Source organism: Nomascus leucogenys, chromosome 15 (genome assembly GCF_006542625.1).
Source record: "Nomascus leucogenys isolate Asia chromosome 15, Asia_NLE_v1, whole genome shotgun sequence".
NCBI lineage: Eukaryota > Metazoa > Chordata > Mammalia > Primates > Hylobatidae > Nomascus > Nomascus leucogenys.
Window position 1 is genome coordinate 96,868,333 of NC_044395.1, and position 15,174 is coordinate 96,883,506.

Genomic DNA, 15,174 nt, shown 5'->3' on the forward strand with positions numbered 1-15,174 from the left:
AGTTTCTATGGTTTAAATAAACACTATTTTGAATCAAATGAGAAAGTATTTGTCCTAAAGCAGAGACCACTAATACCAATGCTATTCATTTTAACTCTGAGGTACTCTTTTATGGTCTCATTTTCTTTAATGCAAGGCTCAGAAGGAAGGATTTGTAATTATTCGAGGCCCTCTACCGACTTTATATCAGGCAGCTACTGAGTAATAATACAGTGTAATGATTAAGAAAATGGGCTTTTGGGGTCAAGCTCACCTGGTTTTCTTTGCCAGCTCTGCTATTTTTCAGGTAATAGAGTCATCTTAATCCTTAAGCCTCTGTTTTTCAGGTAGAGTCATCTTAATCCTTAAGCCTCTGTTTCTCTGTCTCTGAAATGAGGATAATAGAAATATTTACTTCAAAAAGTTGTTGGGAAAAGATTAAATGAGACAATGTATGTAAAGTGTTCAGCCAAGGAAGAGTTTAATATTCCATAATGATCTTGATAGCAAAAACTACCTTTATAATTTCTTTTCTTTTCTTTTTTTTGAGATGGAGTCCCGCTCTGTCTCCCAGGCTGGAGTGCAGTGGTACGATCTTGGCTCACTGCAACCTCTGCTACCCAGGTTCAAGCGATTCTCCTACCTCAGCCTCCTGAATAGCTGGGATTAGAGGCACACGCCACCACACCCAGCTAATTTTTATATTTTAAGTAGAGATGGGGTTTTGCCATGTTGGCCAGGCTGGTCTCAAACTCCTGACCGTGGGTGACCCACCTGCCTTGGCTTCCCAAAGTGCTGGGATTACAGGAGTGAGCCACCTCGCCCAGCCTATAATTTCTAATAGTAGCATAATTTCTAAATGCAACCTAATTTACCTAACCTTCCACTATTGTTGGTCATTTGATCAGTTTCCATATGGCTTAGATGATAAAATGTAATGATCAGAGCTAGGCAAATCTGGGTTTGAGTTTCAGTTCTGTGACCTTTTTGAGTGTCAGTTTTCTTATCTCTAAAATGGGAATAATAACTACCTTATTAGAAGGATTAATGGATTAAAATGTCTATAGAATGTACATAGTAAATCTTACCTAATGATGAAGATGCTGTAAATATATTTGCATAAGTGACTAATTTTTTGCAAAATTTTAGTGTACATTTTCAGGGTCGATTTTTTTTTTAAACAGATGTGTGTAGCTCAATTGATTGGTTGATTCTCATCATTTGAAATGTCGATCCGTCCTTTAAAAAGCATCATCATCTCTTCTAGTTCCTTCCGTGATGATTTTTTTAATCTGCAAGAGGATATTGGGTTATTTCGCTAACCTATTTATGTGTCATATAAGGTGTTGTATAATGATTAAGATACTTGAAATTATAGCAACCATAAGGACAACTGTCATAAAATTGATATATTGGATGTCTTCACTGTAAATACAAAGTAAGAAATGCAAAAATAGAAACCATGGATAGATTTAGATGTGTTTTAGCCTTTGGATTTTACTAACATCAAAAAACAGGCAATTTTTAGCATAACAATTAGTTGCTGAATGGGTTAGTTGTCTCTTAACAAGACTAGAAATTAGTAGCACATTTGAAAATGGGTTTTAAGACTTCAAGTCCTTGCTATACCATTAGGAGCGCATTAGACTTACAGTGATCTCATACAAGGTTCCTGATCTCCAAAAGTCCTCAGTATTGAAACTAAATATAAAATAGTAAACTATATTTATTGAGCATCTACTATGTACAAAGCCATGTGGAGAATTAGAAAAAAAATCAGACACAGGTCTTGCCCTTAAAGCAGGGGTTGCCAATCCCTGGGCCACGGACAGGTACGGTCAGCAGTCTGTTAGGAACAGGGCTTCACAGCAGGAGGTGAGCCGCAGGCCGGCAAGTGTTACTGCCTGAGCTCCGCCTCCTGTCAGATCTGCTATGTGGCATTAGATTCTCATAGGAGTGTGAACCCTGTAAGCTGCGCATGCACGCGAGGGAGCTAGGTTATGCGTTCCTTATGAGAATCTAATGCCTGATGATCTGAGGTGGAATAGTTTCATCCTGAAACCGTCCCCCTCACTCTGGTCCATGGAAAAATTGTCTTCCATGAAACTAGTCTCTGGTGCGAAAAAGGTTGGGAACTACTGCCTTAAAGAACATATGTGATAGTAGAATGAAGCAACTTTTGGTTGCAGATGAGCATGCCTTACATTCTTCCCACATTCAGCTTTTCTTAAAAGTTCTTAGAAGTTCATTAAGAAATCACAATTATAAGTTGCTCAGCCCATTTTTAAGCCTTGAGGCAAAATCAAATTCAAACTCCTATAATAACATATTGATTTATCCTTCCTTACATTTAAAAAAAAACGGTACACCATCAAAGTATACAAGTCAGTGAAATTACAGAGTAAAACAACCTTTATCTTATGGGAAAGATAAAAACTTAATAATGGGATATCCTGGCCTAGTAATTGGACAGAAAAGGAAACATAATTGGAAAAAAAAAGATGGAAGCCAACCTCAAGCCCAATCCCTTTATTTTTACATTCAAACTACTCAGGATCAGAAAAGTTTACATAACTTGACAAGGGTAACACAGCTGCAGTGGTCTGTGGATATGGTGGGTCGGAGGGAGGCAGAGGAGAAACACTGTTCTGTGAACTCATGACAGCGCGTTTCAAGAAATGTAGTGCATCTCTCAAGTGTTTCCATCCCCATTTTATAAATGGAGAAACAGCTTAAACTTCATTGTCTCTCAGTGAGTTAACAAGTGTTTGGAATAAGGTCAGTGGCAACTTTTCATAGCTTTAGGATAAGCATAGACAATGATTAGTGTTTTACTAAGTGGCAGATTTTTGAGGAAATAAAATAAATTATGTTGGAAAGGGAGATGTTTGCCTTGTTGAATGAATTCCACAATAGGAGCCACAACTGAAACTGACAAAGAAAAGAGGAAGGAAGAGGAAATGTATAGAAGGAAGCAATTTACAGTTAGTATGATGGGTTTTCAAGAGAAGAACATGACAAGTGACTTGACATTTTTTATTTAAAGCAATTAGTTACATATGGCCACCTGACCAGAATGACTGGTATCTTCCTAAAAAATTTCATGATCTCTGATTTAAGGTGGATTCTTTTCTTGAAAACAAAATAGAGAAAACATTTCAGAGTAGTTTTGCTAGAAAAATTTTCTTGCTAGAAAAAATTTACTGAAATACTTTATTTTTAGAGAAGGAAAGGAGTTAGGAGTTTGTCATTCTTTTTATTTTTTATTTTATTTATTTATTGATTTTTTTGGGGACAGGGTCTTGCTCTGTTGCCCAGGCTGGAGTGCAGTGGCATAATCTTGGCTCAACTCAGCCACCACCTTCTGGGCTCAAGTGATCCTTCCGCCTCAGTCTCTCAAGTAGCTGGGACCACAGGTGGACGCCATCATGATCAGCTAATTATTTAATTTTTCGTAGAGGTAAGGTCTCACTATACTGGCCAGGTGGTCCTGAACTACTGGGCTAAAGTGATGCCCCTATGTTGTCCTTCCCAAGTGCTGGGGTTACAGGCACGAGCTATGGTGGGTCGGAGGGAGGCCTGATTCTTAATTTCTGTCTTTAAGTATAGAAACCATATTGGCAAAAAGAAATTATTTATATATGTATGTGCATGTGTGTGTTATGTTTTGTACATTGAGGCAAAATTGCAAATAAAGTATTGAGTGAAATTGGAAACTGGGGAAGCATCGTATTACCTCTTACAGCCCATTTATTATTCCACAGTCTTAGGAATTTATAATTCAAAATAGCTGGGAAACAAATCTAAAATCTTACTTCTTTTAAGAGAATGCCAAGTGAAATAAAGGTTGATTTTATTTGCAAGATCTGGTATTTTGAAACACTTAGAAATGAACTACTAGGTGATTTAGTTCAGTTGGTCTACACCTGCTCCTAACCAGCTGTGTGGGTTTTGCTTTAGAGTAGGCTTCTTGGTATTGTTTAAAGTCCTGTGCACCGTGCAGGTGGCTAACAGGCTCAGGAAGTTGGAGAGAAGGGGACAACTTTAATTAAGAGTGGATGCCTTTGTGTCATAGTATGCAGTATAGATAAAGTGACCATTAGTGGGACATTGTATCTTATGTGAGGGTGGGATTAGGTTTGAGCTAATAAATCTTTTATGATTGAAATATTGTGTGATTATAGAGCTATAAAGTTGACTCAGAAACCCTACTGCTTTATGGATTCACAGTTTTATCAGGAGTCTTGAAAAAAGTGTTCACTGAATTACTCGCTGTTACTACCCATAACTCATTGATATAGTTGATAGCATTTCTGAGGCTAGGAGATCAGTTTTGGACATGGTTGAAATATGTGTATGGCAAATTTTTCTTGATAAATGTCTAGAGGTCAGTTAGTGTGCTTATAGGAGTTTTGTTAGGGGGTGAAGGTAGGGTGTTTACTTGTAATTCCACCCAACTCTAAATGATTAAAAAAAAGAAACCAAAGAAGCAAAAATGGTAGTGAAAAGGCATTCTTTTTGATTTCAAAAACAATGGATTTCCTGAGATTTGTCTTATGAGTATATTCTACAGAGACCATGTACACAGTTAATCTGTTTTTAAAAAATGATAGGGAGTGAGTGGGGAGAGTTCAAATGCTTAATTGGTTTGCATTTTTCTTTGTTTAATAGAATTAATAACTGTGTAATTGAAAACAATCTAATACTTAGTTGACCTGCCTCAGTGAGTCAATGCAGACATTTCTGGATTGACTTAAACAGCTAGGAGGAAGAGTATTCTTGGGGAAATAAAATCGGTATTATACAATCTGCTGGTGAACAGAAGGGCTTAATGAATGATAGCCTCAAGAAACCTCATTAAAGTAGCTTGGGTGAATGAACAGGAAAGGGAAGCAAATCTTTCCAGAGGGAAGTTTCTGTTTATGCATGTAATTTTATAGATTAGTATTAGTCTATCTCCCAGAGCTTTCTGTAGGGGGAAAACAACACACCTGGTTCCAACATTCTTGGTAAACTTTTAGTGATAATTTTCTTTTCCTAAATATCTTTTGTTTTAATTGACTTATCCTTCTTTTCTGTTTCCATCCCCCATTTTTAAGCTAAAAAAAATTATAGATTCACAAGATGAATTCACAGGAGGTTCCAAAGAGGTATATAAGGAGGTCCCATGCAGCCTTGGTCCAGGCTTCTGCAATGTTAACATCATGCATAAGTTTAGTATAACATAAAAATCTGAGTTATTGCTATTACAAAAATGGAGTATTGTATAGAATATGTAAATTAAAGCCAGGCACAGTGGCTTATGCCTGTAATCCCAGCACTTTGGGAGGCCGAGGTGGGCGGATCACTTGAGGTTAGGTGTTTGAGACCAGCCTGGCCAACATGGTGAAACCCCGTCTCTACTCAGAATACAAAAATTAGTCAGGTGTGGTGGTGTGCGCCTGTAATCCTGGCTACTCCGGAGTCTGAGGTAGGAGAATCACTTGAACCCAGGAGGCAGAGGCTGCAGTGAGTAGAGATTGCGCCACTGCACTCGAGCCTGGGTGACAAGAGCAAAACTCAGTCTCAAAAAAAAAAAAAAGTCAATATGCAAATTATAAGTCTCTTTAGGGAAGGACCTAGATCTGTTTTTGTTAAGGCATCCTTTGTGCTATCTTTGTTTATAATCTGAACCCACACTTTAAAAATTATACGCAGTTTTTAGGATGGATGTGCTCTCTTTTCCTTTAGGTGAGAATTTGTCAAGGAGAAATGTATAGCTATTAAGACATACTTCTATTACTGCTACATGGAATGCAGTTCATCTCTCTCTTAAAGCTTTGTAGTCAACAATAATCCCCAAACTTTTCCTACCTCCTTCCAAATACTTCTTTTAATATTCACAGCAAAGGGCTATACCTAGGGGAATTTAGTAATATATGGAAGTCTAGATGCTTATACTATCAACTTTTTTGGTGATAATGAAGAGTGCTATGCCTTTTACACGTTAGAAAAGGCTGCTGATAAAAGCTCATAACTTGAAGTGCAGTGTATACTTTGATGCTAGGATTGTATGTTTTTTATTTCATCCTGATGAAAAACAATAAAGGAGTGTAGGTTCTTTTCTGTTTTGTAAGAGATGTTTTGTTTTATATTCTGCTTTCCCTTTATTCCTTTTGTTTCTTCTTTTGTTTTCTCATTTGTTTTGGTAGGTCTCTAATATATAATGATGTAATATGTGCTTGGCCTCTGGCCTTTTGAATGTTATTGGGGTATGGAGCATAAATGGAGGCATGAATATACCTGCCAGGGTAAGATTGCTGCTTTGTGCTTAATTTCCTGATGGCTTCAGATATACCTTAAAGTTCATAATCATGAGCATCTCATGACTATTTATGATGAGAGAACCACCCATTACTGCTCATCAATAGAGTCATTAGTTGACAGAAACCTCACATGAAGTTTCTTTCCCATACTCATTTATTCTCTATGATTGGACTAGATAACCTTCGGGTTTCTCTCAAGTCACAGAATCTGAATTTCTCATTGGATGTTTTTCTTTCTTCTTGATATTATCTGAAAGACAAAAAAATTAGAGGATGCAAAATTGTTGTAGTTCAGTCAAGGAGGAAGAAATCAGTTCATATTAGGCCTGTTCTAATCATGTCTGTGCAGTCTTATTAAATCTCTGCAGTTAGAGTACAGTTTGGTCTTTTGGAGATTTGACCATTTACACAAATATAAAAGGACACACACCTTGTGCAATTGTTGCAGTACAAATGTTGATGCTTTTATTTCCTTAGGCAAAGTGATAATATTTTGATAATATCCCATCTTACCTTTCAGTATAGCAGTAGATTCTTACTGAGCAGAAGAATACAATTTTGAGTAAGTGGGCTTTGATAGACCTGCAGAACTCTCAGAGTTTTTAACCACCTCCCCACCGCCCCCTTTTTTTTTTTTTTTTTTGCAGACATATAACCCTAGTGCTGTTAAAAAGTACGCTGTGCACTTTCAGAGAAGCAAGCTTGTGGTGATTTGCTTTTTTAGGTCTACTACTCCTATGTCTGAAAGTTGCATTTTGTTTGAGTAAGTTCATTAAGCAGGGATCTGAAGGTAAACATCAAAGGTGTGCTGAATCAGTGGTGACAATTTCATGTACCATATTTCATAATAATGTTCTTTCAGAGAGCACATAACATTAACTAGCTTAGGTGGTTGTTAGCTTCATTATTTGATAGCAGAAAACAAGACTTTAGGGAGGTTATATGATTTTTCTTTCTCTCAGTGACTTGGTAAAAAGTGAACCCTATTCCTAACCAGTCCTGTGGTCTTCAAGTGAAGTGTAGTAGTCCAAGGAGCAGTGCATGCTCCCTGTATTTCCTTCTGGGGGCCGTGATTGTGAAAGTGTTGCTTGTGATTTACCAGCAGATATTTATACACATTTACTTATCACAAGACGTTTTGAGTCGTTCTTGTGGAGCTCAAAGCCTTAAAACATAAAAACCAAACCAAAACAAAGAATTCTGTTATCCAGGCAAGTGTCTCTCTCCCTCTCTCCCTCTCTTTTTCTTTTAGAAAAAAACTTCATGATAAAAACACAAAAGTATGTGAATGGTAATTGAAAAAGCATTGCTTCCTTTTAGAAACCCACTAGGATTTGCATAAACCACTTGGCTGTCTGATAAGTCATTATCTGTTCTGTCAGTCCCTGGGGACTTTTAATATTAGGTTTGTATTTTTATAGAAAAGGCAAGTTCTAAATTTGAAGATGGGTATTGTTAAACTTTTCAAATAATGACAGTTTGTGAAACTGCATGTTCCAAAAGTCCTTTAAAAAGTCAATAAGGCCAGGCACAGTGGCACACGCCTGTAATCCCAGCACTTTGGGAGGCCAAGGCAGGCGGATCACCTGAGGTCAGGAGTTCGAGACCAGTCTGCCCAACATGGCGAAACCCTGTCTCTACTAAAAATACAAAACAAAATTAGCCAGCCATAGTGGCAGGCGCCTATAATCCCAGCTACTCGGGAGGCTGAGGCAGGAGAATTGCTTGAACCCGGGAGGCAGAGGTTGCAATGAGCCGAGATCGTGTCAAGAGCGATACTCTGTCTCTAAATAAATAAATAAATAGTCAATAAAAACATGTCATCTCTGTATTGGGATAACCACACAAAATTAAAGGCCTAGAAGTATTTTGAATTTGTGCTGGCACAATCTGTTAATTGTTTGCTTTCAGTACTACTGAGATGTGTTGGATAATGCTCAAAATATGCCAGTTTGAGAAGTGGAAAAGAAGTTTAAAGGAATTTCTATTAACACTCTTAAAGCATTATGAGAAGACATTTACAGGAATGGAAACCACAACCTGGCTGCATCTGTTTGGTATTTGTTTGCTGAAGTAACTTACCGAAGATGATTTTAAAGAAGAGATTGATAAAATAAACTGTTGAAATTTTTCTAGGCTCCAATTCTGGAAAAGCAGATTGACGTGGAAATTCTTGTAATTAAGTATACATCCTACTGTAGTGAAATAATAGCCACCTTTGAGTTTACTTATCATTATTTACTGTCTAGCTACTGCAAACACAGTTTATTCAGCTTTGCATTGCTAAAGCCTGGCAGTGTTACAAGTAAATGTGCATAAGCCATAACCGATGCCTTTTCATATATCTAATTTTTTTCAGGTACAAATAGCTTGAAACAGTTTCTTTTGTTTTAAGTTGGTACCCGGCTACATTTTTAATTTTCACTCAGTCCTCTACAACTCCATGCTTTATCTGGGGTTGTAATACAAGAGGAATTATCTTGATTTATCTTTAGGTAACATCGCTGCCTTCAAAGTTGAGTGGGCACAGTTATAACAGGTCTTTGTGTAGGCAAAGGACAGAACAGTAAGACTGATCCATCATCATCATCGTCATGGCTCACATTTTTTGAGATGCCATGCATACTCATTTAATTTTCATAGTAATGTTGTGAGGCATGTGTAGTTTCATGATGCTTTATTTAAACCCTCAGGGTCAGATGTGCTTCAGAATTCAGAACTTTTTGGAGTTTAGAAAGAGAATCAGTGCATATGCCATATATTATACAAAATCTCTAGGCTGGTTCTGGGAAAGCATCTTATATGCAAGCACATTGGTATTTCTACAGGGAAATATATGAATAGTAACGCTGAGTAGAATAAAAGCCGTAAGTACTCTCATGTTAATTCAATCAGGTCTTGTCCCCAAATGCATTTGGGCATTATCTTATGAAAAAAATTTTTTTTTCCTGAGCTTTTTAGTATTTTGGAATTGAGGTTAAGGAAATACAGACCTGTACAGTTGTAATCCCCCCCGCTTTTCTTTTTATTTTTTTTGAGACGGAGTTTTGCTCTTGTTGCCTAGGATGGAGTGCAATGGTGGGATCTGGGCTCATCGCAACCTCTGCCTCCCAGGTTCAAGCGATTCTCCTGCCTCAGCCTCTTGAGTAGCTGGGATTACAGGCATGTGCCACCATGCCTGGCTAATGTATTTTTAGTGGAGACGGGGTTTCTCCATGTTGTTCAGGCTGGTCTCAAACTTCCAACCTCAGGTGATCCATCTGCCTTGGCCTCCCAAAGCGCTGGGATGTAATCCCTTTTTATAGATACGGGGAAACAGAGACCCAGAGAGGTCAAGTAACTTGCCCAGTGCTACACAGGAGTGGCAGAGCTGGGCTGTGACTATACAGCTGTTTGACAGAATAGGCTAGATCTGCATATACTAAAGTGATGATCTGTGTATGGTAACTTATTAAATTAAAGCTATAAAGAATAACATATAATATGGTTCCATTTTTAGAAAAAATCTATTATTCTCTATAAACATTATAGGGAAAGATTTAGAAGTACATTCTTTAGACTCTTGACAGCATTTACCTCTGATGGTTGGGAACTGGCAGAGTCAGGAGATACTTAAAGGTTTTTATAATTTTATATCATACACATGCTATTTGTATTTTTAAAATGATAAATGTATAAAGGAAAAGTGGGAGAAAAAGTTAACAGATGTTTACTCTTGTTTCAGATAGAAGGAAGCTTGGTGCTCTCCTTTCCTTACATTATTGGAGAAACCCCTACTTTTTATGGTTCCCCATGTAGTATACTGGCTACTTAGGCAGTAATTACGTGTCTTCTTTCTGTAGATAATTTTCTCAAAGCTATGTAAGAAGAATACTTTATACAGAATGAATGGAGTTTAACAAGGTGAAATATCATAAGTGAAAATGAAGTCCAAACTGTGCTTGGATTGAGGCATCGTGTCTCAGCTGACAGGTTTTCAGTTAGCACTGTGCTAAATGAATGACAATGTGGAATGGCCACTACCAGTGTGAATGTGAGCGCTAGCTGTATAGCATGAGTGGAATATTGAGAATGTGAGTTTGTCTAATCTCATCGTATCTGGAGTCTTGTGTTCATTTGTGGATGGTATATATAAAGGGATGCAGTCAATGTGAAATTTTTTCCAGATAGATTGATCAAGAGGATTTAAGGACTTGAAACCATGTCATATAGGGCACAGGTGAAATAATTGAGCAAGTATAGTTTAGTGTTTTGCTAGCTTCTAGCAATACTTGACTGTTGTACTTGCTCAAATGAGTAATGTTAGCTTAATATTGATTGACTGCCGGCTCTATGCCACATCCTGAGCTATCAAGCATTTGGGATACAAAGATGAAGAGATGTGGACTCTGCCTTTTATGTCTCTGAGTCTAGTAGAGAACACAGAAATGTACACAACTGTTTCCAATACAGCATGATAAATTTAACAGTAGACCCTAGTACAGAAGCAGCACAGATAAATTAAGATTAACTCTTCCTGCAGTAGTGGGAGATGGGAGGATAAAATCTTCAGAGAGAAGTGGAATTCTGAGCTGGGTTTTGAAAAATAAATTTGTTTCCATGAATGAAATGAGAAGATTGACAAAGGACGGTATAACCTTGTTCAAATATTTGAAAATATGTCATGTATAAGAAAGACTGAAATTTTTCAGTACAATCTCAGGGGCTCAGAAACCAGTTGGGGTAGAGTACAGGGAGACAGATTTAGGCTTAATTTTAAAAGTTTTTAACAGAGCTGTCCAAAGTCTTTTTTGGAATGCTCAGAGTTACCAGTCCCTGGATGTGTTGATGCAAAGGCAAGTCAACTCTTTGCCAGTGATAGTAGGGAAGAGGGGGCGGGGTCACCCGATGAATAGAGTGACAGATAGTGAAGTGTTTAAAGGCATGGTTTCTAGGATCAGACTTCTTGAGCTAGCTCTTCTCCGTACTGACTCTGTGACCTTATCTAGGACTGTTATGATAACTAACAAAAAAATTGCTCAGAACAGCACCTGGTACACAGTAACTGCTAAATAAGTCACTAAGCTATTGTCATTGGATGGGTGGTTAGTTGAGTATTCTTTAAAGTTCCTCCTACCTTGAAAGACTTTGAGTTTCTAATTGTGTAATTGGGTGACAATATTCATATGAATATATGACAATATTCTTATGAGTTAAGAAGATAGTAATGAGCAGACTGAAGCAAAAAATAAAATGTGATAGTTAACAATTCAGCAGCAAAGATATGAGTAAAAGTCTGGTCTCTTGAACTAGAGGTCATTGCTCTAGTAACTATCTTGATCTTTGTTTTGAAGCCTTGGAATTTTTCAACCTACCCATCCGGAATATTTTCAAAGGGGCTGATATTGCCTGATTCTCTCTAGCTGGTATTTTTATGTCTTGCAGATACTGTGGCCTCATGAATAGGAATGTCTGCCCATATGTCAGGATTGGAAATAATGGATGAAGATCAATTAATCAAAGAAGTCTTGGATAAATTCCTTAAATGTCATGAGCAAACATATGATGAAGAATTTCTGAACACTTTCACTCATCTTTCACAAGGTAAAATGGAGAAGTAAACTTTCTGCAGCAATGGAGATAAATAATTTTATTATAAATGTATGTTTTTGCTGCCTCTTAAGAAAGACTATTTAGTGAACATTCATTCTATTCATTTATCAGGTAATTCTTACTAGGGCATTCGTGACTGATGCCCTAATGTTACTGATGATATAAATACCAGTCTTCATACATCCAAGAGTTATGTGATGGTGTCAGAGCCACAGAATTTGATAACTAAAAATGACTTGAGAAATCATTTAGTATAATCCTTTTATTTTTTAAGAAAGCCAAATGCAAAGAGTGGAGGTTGTTAAAAGCCTACTTTAAAAAATTTCAAAGAGAAATAGTGTAGTTGGGATTACACTGCACACTTCTGGATCCTGGGATCACCACTTACTGGCCATGTGATCATGGGCGGGGGTAGTTTTTGAGTAAAAGAGGAATAATAATAGTACTTCTCTCAAAGGTTGAGAAAGGTTAATTGAGATAATCCATGTGAAACTCTTAGTGTAGTGACTAATACATAGTAAGTACTTACTGAATGTTAGATATTGGTATTGCTGTTGTGATGCTGCTGCTGCTGCTGCTGTTGTGGTTTCTGTAGAATGGAAACAACCCTTTAGACTGGATGTGATGAGGCCAAACCCATGTTGTGTTTTTCATTATTTGTTTTGTTTCCCTCATCCAGTGTTATTGCTTATTAATTGAGCCAACATTTGAAAGTTGGGTAATTTTACACGAAAATCTTGATTTGTGTTTTTTTGTGGGGGGATCCAGTGAGAAGATCTGTTACTTCCTCATGGCAATATCAGCTAGAGCTCAGGAGCCCTTGCCCAGTGAGCTCCTTAGTTTGTCATGCTCTCTGGCACTCACACAGTCTAAAAATGTGAGCTTACATTGTCTGCTTCATTCATTCAAGTGGCCCGCTAGGCATTTGAGTTGTTATCTTCCTTCTGGGTTCTGCTTGAGATTGCCATCAGCTTGCTCTCAACCTTGATCCTTTCTGGGTCATTGATCCACATTTTTGAGACCATTGGTTCTCTACCTAGCTATACATTAGACTCACCTGACTTGCTTTTAGAATGTATTGACATCAGAGCCCACTCTAAAGCTCAGCTAGGATCAAGGGATTCGTATTTTATAAAAAAAAATCTCCTTTGGTGCTTCTAATATGTACTCAAGGGTGAGAACAGGGAGTTCCCTAATCTTAAGGTACCTGACTTCATGATTTGAGTAATGATTCGTGTGTCCCAAAGAAATGTAAAACAAGAGTAGTAGTTATAAGGAAATTATAGTTATAATGTATAAATGTAAAAGAAGAGTAGTAGTTATAATGAAAAGAAAATGTGATTCTAACCTGTTTCTTTTATCAGGCAAGATATAATTGATATCTGTTTTGTTTACACCTAAACAAAAAACATAGGTGTGGTGGTTTTTGTTTATACTTAATGGAAACGAAAAATTTAGGAACTAGCTAGTTAACTTTGGGGCTGACTGTGAATGATCTGTTTGGACATAACATGTAGATCAAATTAATCTTGATAATGACCAAATTATCTTTTAGTCTGTGAACCTGGGTTTAGGAAGATACCTGCTTTGTTCGAGACTAATCATTTAGTTTGTGTTTTCTGGACCCAAACAGCAGTATGAATGGCTGTGGTGGGGTGGTGGAAACAAGGGTAAAATTGGCAGAATTAATGAATTTTGGTATGCTAATGACATTTTGATAATTCATATTATTTTGGAAATCATTTGTAAGGCTGACTTTATTTTTGTACCCTAGAAGAATAAAAACTTTTTGCAAGGACTTTGACATATTTAGGGGGTTATAATACATTTACTTTTGTGAAAAGGGGTCTTACTCTGTTTTCAAATTCCAGTATGATCATTGCATGCTGAGAAAGAAACTGTTGCAGATGTGATAACTTCATTTTGGGTTCAGTTTTGGACCCCAAATTGATCTGAAATAAATGATGATGCAAGTCACATAAACTGCATCTCCAAGCACGCTAGTTTTTTTGTTTTTTCTTTCAAAATATCCCTAGGCACCAGTGCACGTTATAAACTAATGACCTGAAAAAATTCCTCTTAAAGCACAAAGAGTTATGAGTGTAAAAATGTGTCTTAAATCAGTAAGTGTCCTTTTTTCGCTTGAAACATTTAAATACCTTCTGAGAAACCAGGACTTAGGGACAGGCCTGAGAGTTGAGTGATAGCCAGCAGAATTGATCAAGGTAAATGTGGTTAGTTCTGTTTAAGAAAGACATTAAAGGTGTATTTCCAAAATTCCTATTTTCCCTGCTTCTTTCCAGGCCCTTCATTTGTCTCAATGTGTTTAGTTGTTTTGTTGATACACACTGAGCCTTTTCTCTGTTAAAGTGGTTATCACCATGCATACTTATGTACATTTCTTTAGTAAGTTTAGTTCCCAAGTCCATTACCATTTCCACTGATTGACTGTTCTATTTCTTTTTATAATAGTTGTACACCAGAATGCTTATGGGATTCATTTTCTTTCTAACAGTGTTAAAAGGGTCAGTAATCCTATTAAAAATACTTCTCTGGAAAAAATTAAATTATAGCCTTGTTGAAAGAAATTCTCATTACTGCCTCAGACTCTTGGAAAACATTTGGAAACTGTTAATATTATAGCATAATTCTCACTACAGTACATTTATGTTGATTACGTTTTGTGGTTTTTTCTTTCTTAGAGCAACTAGGTTTTTAAAACGTGGTACATGATTGATAGTAAAGACAATGTTCTATCAAAATGTTTAAAGAGACATATTAATTATTAGTTTTAAACGGCCAATTGTAAGTGAATTCTCAATAGTATCTTCAGTTCAGGAGGGTAAATCAAATTCTAAGATATGTTTTAGAAAATTAGCATGCAGATTTTTTAAATAATTGGTAAAGACATTGTTATGTTGTTGACATTGTGGACAAAGATAAGCAGCTAAGTTTCAATCTTTTGTATCTCAGTTTCTCTGTGAATGTAACGAATTTATAGGACTTTCTAGAATATCTGTTTAAAAGGAAGAAAAGGCTTCTTTCTTCTTGCCTGTCGTATTTCTATCATGTTTTCTAGGTTATAGAAACACTGATGTGAATACTTATATTTGATTTTTTATTTAATTAATTCATTAATTAATTCTGTGAGTGTCTTGTTATGGTCCAGATATCATTTTAGGTGCTGAAGATTAAAAAGTAAATAAAATATAGTTTGTGTTCTCAAGCACTCATAATCCAGTGGTAGAGATAAATAAGCAAGCAGGAAATTAGACTAATGCATGACAAGTATCACAGC

General features: G+C 36.7%; 1 protein-coding gene across 2 annotated transcripts in view; it reads left to right on the plus strand.

Annotated features, from left to right (window-relative positions):
- C15H11orf74 (chromosome 15 C11orf74 homolog) overlaps positions 1-15,174 on the plus strand; it is a 62,652-nt gene that overhangs the window by 3,956 nt on the left and 43,522 nt on the right. For both annotated transcript variants that reach the window (XM_012506142.2, XM_012506156.2), the window contains exon 2: positions 11,709-11,867. In XM_012506142.2, coding sequence (XP_012361596.1) covers positions 11,732-11,867 — 136 coding nt within the window. In that variant the 5' untranslated portion in view covers positions 11,709-11,731. The remainder of the gene's footprint in view (positions 1-11,708; positions 11,868-15,174) is intronic.